General features: G+C 45.7%; 1 protein-coding gene across 1 annotated transcript in view; it reads left to right on the top strand.

Moving 5' to 3' along the window:
- Positions 1-13,515, top strand: part of Ttll11 (tubulin tyrosine ligase like 11) — a 226,743-nt gene that overhangs the window by 174,697 nt on the left and 38,531 nt on the right. Inside the window, exon 8 of the mRNA XM_042678654.1 lies at positions 10,572-10,814. Within this exon, the coding sequence (XP_042534588.1) occupies positions 10,572-10,814 (243 nt within the window). The remainder of the gene's footprint in view (positions 1-10,571; positions 10,815-13,515) is intronic.

The following is a 13,515-nucleotide window of genomic DNA, read 5'->3' as shown; positions in this document are numbered from 1 at the left end:
TTTTAACAAGGGAGCTCTTTTATTTTGTCAGTTGTGGGGCCTGAACTCTGAGCCTGAGTGCTGTCCCTCAGCTCTTCAGCTCAAGGCTAGAGCTCTACCACTTGAGCCACAGCACCACTTCCGGTTTTTTTTCTGCTTATGTGGTGCTGAGGAATCGAACCCAGGGCCTCATGCATACAAGGCAAGCACTCTACCACTGAGCCACCTTCCCAGCCCAACAAGGAAGCTCTCTTAAGGCTATAGGTTTAGTCACAAACCAAGCAATGGTGACCTGTGCCCTTCAGGAATTCACCATCTAGTGAAGGATAGAGAGACATTCCACAGATGGTTACACAAATAGTCACTGAGCATGGGTATGATAATAGCTATAAAGAAACACCATGTCACCAAAGGCTTAGCCTTATCCAATCCTCAATAAAGTGTTTTCCTTTTGTTGGTGGTGTGGGGCTTGAACTCAGGGCCTGGACACTGTCCCTGAGCTTTTTTTGCTCAGGGCTAGTGCTATACCACTTGGAGCCACAGGGCCACTTCTAGTTTTCTGGTGGTTAACTGGAGGTAAGAGTTTCACAGACTATCCTGCCCAGGATGGCTTCAAACTGAGATTCTCAGCTCTTAGCCTCCTGAGTAGCCAGGGTTATAGGTGTGAGCCACCAAGTTCCCAGCTCGCAGGAAAGATGTTTTTGAGGGGCGGTCTTGGGGTTTGGAACTCAGGGTCCTCACACTTGCTTGGCTGGTGATCTACCATTTGAGTCACACCTCCTGCCTGGATTTTGGTTTTGGGGGAGGCGCGTTGACATGGATTCTTGTGGAGTTTTCTGACTGAGCTGACTTTGAACTGCCATCCTCCAGGTCTCAACTTCCTTAGCAGCTGTGAGTAGAGTAGCCTTCTCAATGAGAAGATGATTGTGGTGACACCTACGGTCAGGAGGGCTTTGTTGTTCTCTAAGCTGTGGAAAGCATTTTGGAAGAGGTGCTGCAGACTCTTTGAAGGATGGGTGGTGTTCAAGTGGCTAGTCTGGGAAGAGCACTTACAGCATTAGGGAGGGGCGTGGAGTCTGGAAGGTAGTGACCAGACAGCAGGGGGCCACAGATATTCTACTAGAAAGCTGAAGCCTTGTCCAGCAAGTAAACCCTCTTCGGCTCCTAGCAACCATCAAAAATCCAGGAGTGGGAAACATGGATCAAGTGGTAGAGTGCCAGCCTTGAGCAAATAAGCTAAGGGGCAGCGCCCAGGCCCCCAGTTCAAGCACAAAAAGAGGAAGTTTAATGGCAGCACCGAGAATCCAGCCATGTTTTGATTGATGGCCCCAAAGCTGCACCCCAACTACCCAGATCACATGGAGCGGATCTGTCCTGAGCGGTTCCCTGGCCAGAGCAGAGAATGTTCTGTCTATACAGTGTCTGTGCTGCATCACAGAGTAAAAGGGGCAGCAGTGAAGCCACTCACACACGCTCGACCTCGGCCAGCGCTCCGGGGCTCAGGGCAGAGAGTGCCCAGCCAGAAAAGAAGCATATTGGAGGTCTGTGTTAAAAAGAGCTGTCAGTTCCTTCATCCAGAAAATGAGAGGGCTGTGCCGAGTAACCCCAAAGGCCCCTCCAGCTCTGAAATGGCCTGAGTTACGGGACTATGGGAACCACAATGCTAAGATTTAGAATAAGTTTTAGTGTTTGTCCTTGTGCTAATTCATGGTCAGGCTGAGCAGGAAAATGCTCAAGCAGCAAGCAAGCCCAGGCCAGTGGCTTCACCCATCCATCCCCCAGCATGACAGAGCCCCAGGCTCTGCTTCTTCACAAGATCCCTGGCTAATCTGCATTGGACAAGCATTCTCCATCCTCCATCCTCCTGAGGCCCTAGGTTCAAGGTAACAGATGGATTTGTTTGGCAAATTATAAAAAACCAGCCACTTCCACATGATGCTGGACCCTTCCAGGCAGTCCCACCCTGGTGCTGTATAGAAAGGCTGCTCTGTGCGCGCGTGTGCGCATGCACGTGTGCACGCGCACACGCGCGCGCGCACACACACATGCACCAGTACTAGGCTTGAACTTAGGGCCTTGTGCTCTCTCTCAAGTTTACACTCACAGCCCACACTCTACCACTTGAGCCACAACTCCTCCACGTCCAGCTTTTTGCCCAATAATTGGAGATAAGAATTGAGGATTATTCTGCCCAGGGAAGGCTCCAAACAACGATCCTCATCTCTCCACCTCCTGAGTCACTAGGATTACAAGTGTGAGCCACCAGCATCTGGCAAGGCTCATTTTTATTCTAAGCAACGCCCTCCATTTTGTCTTCATAGCATAGACAGTACACTTTCATCCTTCCTCCTCTTAAGTTTCACAACCCCCCATAAAGTGAGAAGCTTCTGTCTCTTGTGTTAAGGGAGGAGAAAATAAGTTTAAAGCAGTTGCATAATAACAGGTTGAGATGCTTCCGTGGAAAGTGCCTGGCTTGAACTCAAACAAATCTGGGCTCCAATTAAACAGCTGAGTGACCTTCAGAAAGTAGGTTGACCTCTCTGAACTCTTTTTTTTTTCTCATTAGTAAAAGGGGACTACTTATACAAGGTGAGCATTTCCTTATCCAAAATGTGTAGGTCCAGAAGCAGTTCAAATTGCTGATATTTTCTTTCAGATTTTGAAATATTTCTATGTGCATAATGAGATAGATGTTTCATATACTCCTTATAGGCATAGGCTGGAGATAATTTGTGCACAAAGCAAAGTTTCTTGGTGCAGAATTTTCCACTTGGGGCTTGGTGTTGATGAGCCAGGTGGTGATACTTTTTGGAATTCTGCTCCTTTGGATTTGGGGAGTAGAGGTGAATACTCAGTCTATAATATTTAATGTATAAGATTATTGCCAAGGCCAAAAGGAAATGTTACCAGTAACCTGGCCCTCAGGGCTTTCAGGGCCGGAAAGCCCCTGGGTGTGGAAACCACTTAACGCAAGGTTTAGGAGCAGAGACTGCCTGACTTTCTATGCTAGATCAGAAGCCTATAAGTTTGTCTCCTCATAATGCCTACTTCACTGTACTTTTATCTATGGTTTATTTTGCATGTGTGTGTGTGTGTGTGTGTGTGTGTGTGTGTGTGTGTGTGTGTGTGTGGTGTGTGTGTGTGTGTGTGTGTGTGTGTGTGTGTGTGTGTGTGTGTGTCTGTGTGTGTGTGTCCCTTGGGGCTTGAACTCAGGGCCTGAGTGCTATCCCTGAGTTTTTTTGCTCAAGCTCAGCATTCTACCACTTGAGTCGCAGCTCCACTTTCAGCTTTTTATGGTGGCTAATTGGAGATGAGTTTCCCGGACTTCCTGCCAGGGCTGGCTTTGAACTGTGATCCTCAAATCTCAGCTTCCAGGGTAGCTAGGATTATAGGCTTGCGCCACTGGCAGCCCAGGTAGGATTCCTTGTTTTTAACCTGCAGTTCCTTCCATGAACGAAGTGCTACCAGTATTGTCTGTCACTGGAGATGACACTTGATGCTAGAGGCAAACAGGGACAGAGCAGCCGGGCAGGTGCATGAGTCTGGGTTTTAAAGGGACTTGAATATTAGACAGTGGTTCCTCATTAAGTCCTTCTTTCCCCCTCAGTCACTTTGGAAACTCAAGCCTCATCTGTTTCATAGTCTAACATCTTCTCTTCAAATTGCATAGCATCGCCCATCAAGCAAATGGGGCCTCTGTCATGGCACAGATTTATAAAGTGACAGAGCTGGGCTATATAATCGTTATGTTTATTTTTAGTGACTTCGTCCTCCAAGTCTTGAAATGAGCTGCAAGTCTAATTTAAGGCACTCCATTGGTGCGTGGTTAGCATATTCTTCAGCAATGCCAATATGATACAAGCACGTATGAAATCTCCCGGTGACAGAGGTGCCTGTCTTGGCCCGAGCAGCAGGGGCGGGGGCCCTGCTCACATCCCTCTGCCATGCCCCGTCCCTGCCCACCGGACTGTCCTGCCAAGCCTCAGCCTCGCCAGGAACTCAATCCAGGATGTGCTCTGCCGTTCTGTCCCCATGTTGAAGCAGAGGCTGCCAAGTCTTTGCCCGTGCAGCGTCTCTGGCGCCGGCTCCCTGGCTCTACGCCCACTGCAGCCCTCCTCCTTGAGGCCTCATCTTCAGTCACCTACACCAGCGATGATTAGATTCCTGCGGCATTCCTCAGGACCACCCACGGGGGTTGCTAAGACAAGAGGCCCAGCCTGCTCTCCATGCCTGAGTCCCTGGGTCTCGGCTGCACAAAGGTGGGACTGCAGCCTCAAAACAGTCCATCTAGACGATTCCAGAAGTTTCCTGATACCCCCACTCTCCCATCTCAACTCAGAACACGTGCTTCTGGGAGATTTATATTTACCACCAGCTTGACTTTGCCACTCCTCGCCTGCAAGCTTACCACATTCTCACATTAAAGCAGGGCCTACCAGGCTCTCCGGCAGCCATAACACCAGAGTCGTCGTCTCGTGTGTGTGTGTGTGTGTGTGTGTGTGTGTGTGTGTGCGCGCGCGCGCGCGCGCGCGCGCATGTCTTACCCCTTCCCTTGGTCACAGGCCACTATGTGGCAGGGACCACACCCACCTCAGCCTTGGATCCAGGGCCCTGGGTGCCTATGAATTCTCTGGAGAGAATTCCAGCAAATCCTCAGGAACTAGAATACCATCTCACCACACCTCCCTCCTTTGCTAATTTCCGGGAATGCGTCCTCTCACTGATCTGGTGAGCACAAGAACTGTGCAGGTAACTAAGCATGGGGTGAGAGCCCCAAGCACGAACCCTGACTCCACTGCCAAGCGTGTGAATTTGCGTGGCCTCTTGGGGCCTCAAGGCCCTAATCTACCAACGGGGAACCTTTCACACCTCTCATTGACTTGTTATAAGAACAGATGAGATACAGAGATAAACTGCTTCCCCCAATGCTCCACATAGCTGAGATCTCTAATAAAGGACCCTGAAAGCCCTTTTTTGCTTTAGTGGTTTTTCAGATAAGGGTTGGAGACTGGCATCAGACCACAATCCTGAATAGCTAAGAGGGCAGGAATAGACCACCATGCTCAGTTTATTGATTCACAATGGAGTCTCAATAACTTTTTGCCTGGGATGGCCTTGAACCTCCATCCTCCCTATCTCTACTTCCCAGCTGGGATTACAAGTATATGTCGCTGTGATTTGCTAATAGTAGCAATTTTAACAGTAAGCTTTCTGGGCAACAACAGAAATAAGTAGTTTATTTATTCATTTATTTATTTACTTATTTTTGCTAGGTTTTAGGGCTTGAACTCTGGGCTTGGGCGCTGTCCCTGTGCTCTTCAGTTCAAGGCGAGCACTCTACCGCTTGAGCCACAGCCACTTCCGGTTTTCTAGAAGTTTATTGGAGTAGTTTATTGGAGACTTTCCTGCCTGGGCTGCCTTTGCACCATGATCCTCAGATCTGAGCCTCCTGAGTAGCTAGGATTATAGGCATGAGCCACCGGCACCTGGCTGATAAGTGGTTTTTCAACCATCCAGATTTTTCTTTTCTTTTCTTCTCTTTTTTGCTGGTCCTTGGGTTTGAACTCAGGGCCTAGATATTGTCCCTGAGCTTCTTTTACTCAAGACTAGTGCTCTACCACTTGAGCTACAGCTCCACTTCTGACTTTTTCTTGGTCATTTATTGGAGATAAGAGTCTCACAGACTTTCCTGCCCAGGCAGACTTTGAACTGTGATCCTCAGATTTTAGCCTCCTGCATAGCTAGGATCATAGGCATGAGGCACCAACACCTGGTTAACGTTTCAAGTTTTAATGAAAAGGAATTCCATTTCATTTGAAAAAGAATTCCATTTAATTTGAAAAAAAATGTTAATAGACAAGATATTCCAGAATTCTTTGCCTTGTTTTAATGAATCAAGGAGATACCCAATTCATTTTTTAAAAAAAACCAAACTGATCCCAAAGGACTCATAAGCTTGATTTATATTTTCTTTACCAGTCGCTTTCATTTCATAAGCTCAACATTTCCATTAAAATGCTATTAAGTAACAACAGGATTTTACAGTATTTGCCATGGCTTGGCTCTCAATGTGATCACTGCAATTATCTCCAGCAAAGATACCATTTCTCATTGTTTCATCCCTGCTTATATATCAGCTACATTGTTAGCGCTTCATCTAGGTGAATAAAACCGCCTGGCTGGTGGGCTTGAGACTCCCGACGGGACTTCTAGAAGAATAGGGATGTTCAATGTCAGTAGACCCAGAAACCTGCAAAAGAACACAGACTCGTTCTGCTGAGTCAGGATGTAGTGGGGGGGGGGGGGGTGGGAGGGAGTGGATGCGGGGGAAGCTATTCACTGGGAAACTAGTAGGTGTGGAGGCCTAGCTGAGGCCACCACCCTGGATACATTAATTAAGCGGTTCACTGGTGCCAGGTGCCTGTAATCCTAACTACTCAGGAGGCTGAGATTTGAGGATTCCGTTTCAAAGCCGGCCCAGGCAGGAAAGTCTGTAAGACTCTTATCTCCAAAACATCTATTGTTACTAATGTCCCTGCTGACCAGGGTTTCAGTTTCTTCTCTAAAATGATAGGGCTATGAAATGTTCTGGAACTAGGTAGTGATGAGGATGATGATGATGATGATGATGATGATATAACCTCATGAATGTCCTAAATGCCACCAAACTGCACACTTTAAAATGGTGAATTGGGTAGACTCTCGTGTATGTTTTACATGACAAAAATAAATGACATTGTTGGGTGGAATGATCTCCAAAGCCACTGTAGCTGTAGCATTTGGTATTTGGGAAAAGAAGCACATTGCTTAGAAAGGAAAATGCTCACCAAGCTGTCTTTAAACACACTCCAGTTCATATATCACTAAGTATCTAAGTGAAGAAGGAATTAATTATGTTCTTGTTCAGGCTTAATATGGAATATATACATGTCCATGGGAAATGTGCTCGTGAAATCTGACCTAAGTGCCATGAGAAGATACTTTGGATGAGCACAAAGTTTTTTTTTTTCTTGTGAATTTCCATTTTATTTATTTTTTAAATATATTTTATTGTGAAAATACTGTACAGAGGGGTTACAATTACATGGGTAAGGTAATGAGCACATTTCTTATCAAGCATTGCAGCCTCCTGCTTTGTTTCCCCTTCCCATCCCTTCGTATCCCCCCACCACCCACCGTCCCCACACCAAAGTTGTAAAGTTTGTTTTTCGACATAACGACTTGTACATCTCATTGTGAGCACAAAGTTTTTAATGTAATATTTAATGTAATTTAATGTAATATTTTCCTATTGATAACTATAGACATCAAAACACTAATGCATGTATCTTCAAACTCTGGGGCATTAGAAGTGATTTTGATTCCTTTGGATATGTCTCAAAATGTCTACAAGGAGCACAAATTACCTCTTCCTCCTCCTCCTCTTCCTCCTCCTCCTTCTTCAGGTTTGAACTCAGAGCCTCATGCTTTCATGACAGTTGCTCTGACTACATGCGGAGCCATAACTCCAGCCTTCATTTGTGCTGATTATTTTTTAAGACAGGGTCTCTGTACCCACAAGGGCATGTGCCTGGGCAGAGAGCTGCCTATTTAAGGCAGCTCTATTGTATCTATCTATTGTCTATTGTATCTAGCAATTCTCAGCAAAGGGTCTCATCAAGTTTTCTGCCCAGGGTGTCTTCAAATCACAATCCTCCCAATCTTAGCCTCCCAAGTAGCTAGGATTATAGGTGTGAGCCACTGGCACCCAGCTATCAATTACAATTTAAAAGTTCTTTGTAATTAAAAATAAACCATCGTGTTACATTTAGGTTTTATGGCCCCACTGTGAATCATGTGTGATGTGCTTTAAAATGAGGAGGTAACAAGGCAGACTGAGGGCTGTATTAGAAAAACTGATTCATAATCCTGCCCAATTCAGAATCGGCCAGAGCAACGAGAGCGACACCTTGCCAAGTCTCAGTTTCCCTACCAGGGATAGAATCAAAGACTATATGCAAAGGTGCAGAAAGAGCAAAACAAAATCACAAATGTGGGACAGCTCTGAGGATTGAGTTATTCTCAGAGCTGTTTTCATTGTTGTTTGGTGTGTTCAAACTGTATATTTCCCCTTCACAAAAACCTCCTGAGTGCTAATACTGCCGGCATCTGCCACTTCTCCAGCAATTGAAGAGCTAATTTCCTGTAAGAGTGTCACTTCTTTTCCTGCATTTTTCTTCTTTATAATCTTAGTGAGGAAACACTTCTTTTCGTCTAAAAAGTCACCACCTGACTAGTATTTACTATCTGAAGTGTTCAAGGTGACAATGACAAAACCACTTTTGCTGAAGGAAAGTGGCACACCCAAGGGAACATTTACCACTCCTGGGGGATCCGGCTCCTTCCCTTTACAGGGGGAGCATTTGTCTTCCCAAAGCCGCCACACTGGTGAGCTCTCAAGGGGATTTTTCCTTTGTTTTGTCCTCTGCCTGTCCTTCTTTGAGACTAGAGTTGAGACTCACTTAGAAGGAGCAGTGAGCAGGTTTTCTGGGCCCCTCTCTTCACTCTGGGGAGATCTTCCTGGAGACAGGCTCTTTTGACTGGCATGAGACAATCCTTTTGGACAGGATTGTCAGGGAAGATATTTCTTGAATGACTTCTCCCATTTAGAAGGGTTTATAAGATATAAAGCAGCAGAACTTTGATATTTTCTTTAGGGCTCACATTGCTATTCAAAGCAAACTTTCCCACTTCGCCAAATCCAGCGGAGCAGTCCCCAGGCACCTGCGACGTGCAAGGCCCTCTCCGGAGGAGCATTGGATAAAGTGTGGCCTCTGCCTTCAGGAAGCTCACAGCATAGCAGGAGAGGCTGGCATCAAAACCAGAGTGGCCCAGGCAGGATTCAGGAAACAGGAGGACATAACCAAGGAACAGAGTGGGCATCCATGGCCAAGGAGACTCAGTGGGTCCTGAAAGTGACAGACTGTGCCAGGCTCAGTGTGGGGCCTGACATTGTGTTTTCCTGGATGTAGGTGCACTGAAACATTCTCCATGAAGAGAATGGTATTGAGTTTGGTACCATGGAGCATGAGTCTAGTTTCCCTGGATGAGATCGTCAAACAGGATGCATTTTACCCACCATGTCTCATAGGCTTAGGGTCCTGTCCCCACAGGTGACAGAGGGCTTCCTTTGGCCCCAGCAGAACAGGGCCCCAAAAGGGAAGCAGGCTACAAGCACAGAGAGGTACTGAGTTTGGAAGGGAACTGGGAGCAGAGTGAGCACCAGGGTCTCACAGGCCTGGGCCTGGGCAGCAAGGTGCAGACAGGGTCAGTGTTCAAAGTCCAGAAGGAAAGGCTATGCCCGGCCAGGCAGGGACTAGAAATGAGGCTGGAAAAGAATTCAAACCTTGAGTGCTTGAATAAGGAGTGCAAAGTAGAGAGTGTTAGCAAGGGATTGCCTCCCCCAGATAGCCCCAGTCTGAAGCTGGTGGCTCATACCTAGAATCCCAGCTACTCAGGAGGCTGAAGTCTGAGGATCATAATTTGAAGTCAGCCTTAGCAGAACAATCCCTAAGACTCTTATCTCCGATTAACACCAAAAAGCCAGAAGTGGAGGTTTGGCTCAAGTGGTAGAATACCAGCCCTGAACAAAAACGCTAAGCAAGCATGAAAGCCTTGAGCAAAAAATGCTAAGCAAGCATGAAAGGCCCTGAGTTCAAGCCCCAGCACTGCCACCAAAAAATAAAAATAAATAGAAGAGGTTCCCTTTAGGTAGCAGTATACAAGATGGAGTCAGGAAGACAGGACGTTGCAAATCAGGCCAGGCAGGGCAGAGTGAGAGCAGGTTTCAAGACCAAGGCGGTAAAACTGGCTGTGGAGGCAGGACAGGTGGAGCAGGGCCCCGCATTGATGCTGTTTTCCTGCCTGGGTAGCTGGCAGGTAGCGGGGACATTCAAGCGAGGACACATCTGGAGTGATGAGAAAGTGCTAGACAGTTCTGGAGAAGAAAAGGATATTCTGGGTTAGCAGTGGATATTTGAGAATTATTAACTGCTAACTTTGACTCTCAGAATAATGTCTGAATAAAATATGCAGACTAAGGAATCACAACATTCTGATCATTTTTTTTTTTTGGTACGAGTTCCAAATAAAGAAAACAGTTAAGCCAGGAAATGTAATTGTTCCTGTTCCTAGAATTGGGTAACTGATGCATCTTTGCAAATTGTTCAGTGAACTGTGCTTCTGGCTTCGTGCCAGGCTCTCAATGAGATTTTTATATTTCTTAATTATTCAATTACTACCCACAAGTAGGAGTTTGAAATCAAACCCAGCCTGCTTCATAGCCGAGTGTTCTCTTAGGGCCATGAGTACAGTAAAGGAAGTTTCCTGGATTGGGAAAACAGGCTGATAGCCTAGTAGAAGCATACATTTCCAGTGGCGACTGCATCTGGGTTCAAGCCCAGCGCTGCTGCACACGAGCGGTGGGAGCCTGGGGCAAGTCACCTCTCTGAGGTCTGTAAAATAAAAACCACAGCAGTACACATCCCCTGGGGTTATTGGAAATCTCAAATGGAGACATCAGAGGCTATATCATGAATTCCTTATTACTTCAGGTCTCAGCAGCTTGGAAAAACAGTAGCCAGAAAGGAAGATGTGGACAGCAAGAACGCTGCGGGAGCCAACAGCAGCCCTGAGGCCCACCTGCCCTCCATTTGCCTCAAACAGGTGTTCCCCAAGTACGCAAAGCAGTTCAACTACCTGCGCTTGGTGGACAGGATGGCCAATCTGTTTATCCGATTCCTGGGAATCAAGGGGACTATGAAGCTGGGACCCACCGGCTTTCGTACCTTCATAAGGTCAGTGAAATGAGCCTCCTCTGCTTGGGCCTTGGGTGGAGTGGAGTCCAGTCCCTCAGCTGGGTGGCTGAGCCTCCCTGATCCGTTGTTCTGGGTCAGTACCTCATTTGAGGTTGGATGAGCCTCATGGCTGCCACTGAGTCTGGCACATCATAAACTCTCGTTGGGTTGAAATAATTAATATTATGGATGTGACAGCATTCACCTCCTGAAGACTATGGTTAACAAAACAAAGATACACTATTGGATCCATCTGAGTTTTAGTAGTGTCACAAGATGCATGAAGCTGGGAAACTTTATAAAGGAAAAAAAGGTTTGTTTAACTCAGAGTTTTGGAGAAAACGCCAAGATGAAGCCCTTTGGTGAGGGCCTGGTGGTAGATGATGTTGTGGTGGGAGCCTGAGCTGGGGGAAGGGAGACTCCAGACAGGAAGCTACAGAACAGTTCAGGGTCAGGCCCATTCTTCTAACAACCCACTGGCCCAGGAATGAATCCAGGGTCCCACAAGAACCACCGTAATAAGGCCCTGTCTCTGATGACCTAAGGACCTCCCATTAGGTGCCATCTCTTAAAGATTTTCCATTTCACCATGAACCACGCCTCCATCCACTCAAACCATATCAAAACACAGCAGCTACCCTGAGCCAGGTATTGAAACACATCTTAATAATTTGACCTGGCCAGATGCCAGTGGCTCGTGTTTACAATCCTAACTACACAGGAAGCTGAGAACTGAGGATCCCAGTTCAAACCCAGTCTGGGCAGAAAAAAGCCTGTGAGAGTCTTACCTCTAATTAACCACCAAAGAGCCAGAATTATAGTTGTGGCTCAAGTGTTCGTATTAATCTTGAGCAAAACATCCCAGGCCCTGAATTCAAGCCCCAGAACTGTTATAAGTAATATTAATAATGATAATCATAATAATAATTAGACCCATGAAGTTAGACTTTGTGCTTCTCAATCCAGGGTTCATCCAGGTAGTTGAGGGCTGGGGCTGAACATTTACAAAAACATAGCCAAGCAACAAGTCACCTCTGTTCCAAGGATCAGTTTCCAGAAAGTTAAATAATTCAGCTGATAAATAATTTGGTACATTTGCTCTAAGACGAACATAACATGATTATATTATAGTCTATATTACAGAAAAGAATATAATACAAAATTTGCATGCATTTGAAAGGAGATGAAATGTGAGAAAACAAAAAGAGTATTACAATAGTAATCAATTTCCTCTTAAGTTACCTTGGATTATCCGAGGGTGTTCCGGGAGTAGTCTAGAACCCCTTGTTGGCCTCATGGCCTGAGGGCAGCTTCATGACCATCCTTGGACCTCTGTGATTTTTTTTTTTTACCTGTGAAAATGGGGGTAGAACCGCCTAGGCCTTGGGATTGTGTGTGGAAGATCAGTTAGAGCAGCACAGAAGCATCTAGCATGGGATAAATGATCGATATATATTAGTTACTTCCTACAGTGTTTAAAGAATTCCATGAAGCTTGCTGTTTTTATAAAAAAAAAAATTACACCCAAACACACACACACACACACACACATGCTGCACAGAGTCCGACACGAAGTTGTGTGTGCCAGTGAATGACTTGCAGAGTCCTTCAACAAATCTGAATTGGCTTCAACAGAGAATTAATTGCTCATTAGCAGATAATTGTAGCATATACACTACAGGAAAAAAGTCTCCGCCAGCCCTCAATGTGGCTGTTGTTTTTCTTGTCATTGGTTTTAATATTTCCATGTTGCCCCTCAAAATCACACTTTCCCCAGTTTTTCTTCACTAAAGCAAATAATTAGACATCTTGAGTTGGAAACTATTTTTGTCAAAAGGCAGAGAAAGTGGATGGTAGCATTCTGGAACCAGTGGGGTAGTAAGCAGAAGTACTGGCAGGAATTTTTGCCATTTTAGGAAACCTGAAGACATATTCACAGAGTGATTTGAGAGGGACTTTGTGTGTGTTTAGGGTGGGAGAAGAGGTTGGAGGCAGGAAAGACTAAGAGCATGGGTTTTGGGGTCAGGCAGGTCCACTAACTTCAAGAATAAGCATATTATTATATAGCTGGATAACTTCAGGTCAGTGCTTTGTTTCCTCCAAGTCTCAGTTTCCTCATCTGCAAAATGGGTGGTTGTTGTGAGGTTGGAGAACAGACTATAAATTATCTGGCCAAGGGCCTAGGTCAGTTGTTAAGTGAGATGTTTATGGTTTCTTCCCATTAGACTGTGGGAATTTTCAAGATTAGTTAACTGGCACCTTTATTATTTGTCATAAAAATACTATCTACTATGATAGCCTTCAACTAATTTCATAACTGCATTTGGCTCTCAGTAATAAGACAAACAACCTTCTGCAAATGGCTTAGGGATAATAGTTTTCTCTCATGTAATGGGCAAATTGACAATGGGATTGGCTGATGACTCCCCAGTATAATCTCTGTCCCAGACATCATCGTTCTTCCCATCAAGCCCAAGTATGTCCTGCTAGATCCAGGATTACATTCTGGTCACAGAATGGCTGCTCAAAATCCAGCCATCTTGATCAGCTTCTAGGCAGCAAGAAGGAAAAAGGAAGGAAAGTCACTACCAGATGAATTAAATACCTTTTAAAAGCTTTCCCACATGAGACACTGGAAGCTCACTCACACCTGTAATCCTAGCTACTCAGGAGGCTGAGACCTGAGGACTGTAATGTGAAG

The sequence above is a fragment of the Dipodomys spectabilis genome, unplaced genomic scaffold (assembly GCF_019054845.1).
Source record: "Dipodomys spectabilis isolate Male_0828 unplaced genomic scaffold, ASM1905484v1 ptg000046l, whole genome shotgun sequence".
Lineage (NCBI taxonomy): Eukaryota > Metazoa > Chordata > Mammalia > Rodentia > Heteromyidae > Dipodomys > Dipodomys spectabilis.
The sequence above is the reverse complement of the archived record's forward strand: the minus strand, read 5'-3'. Positions and strand labels throughout refer to the sequence as shown.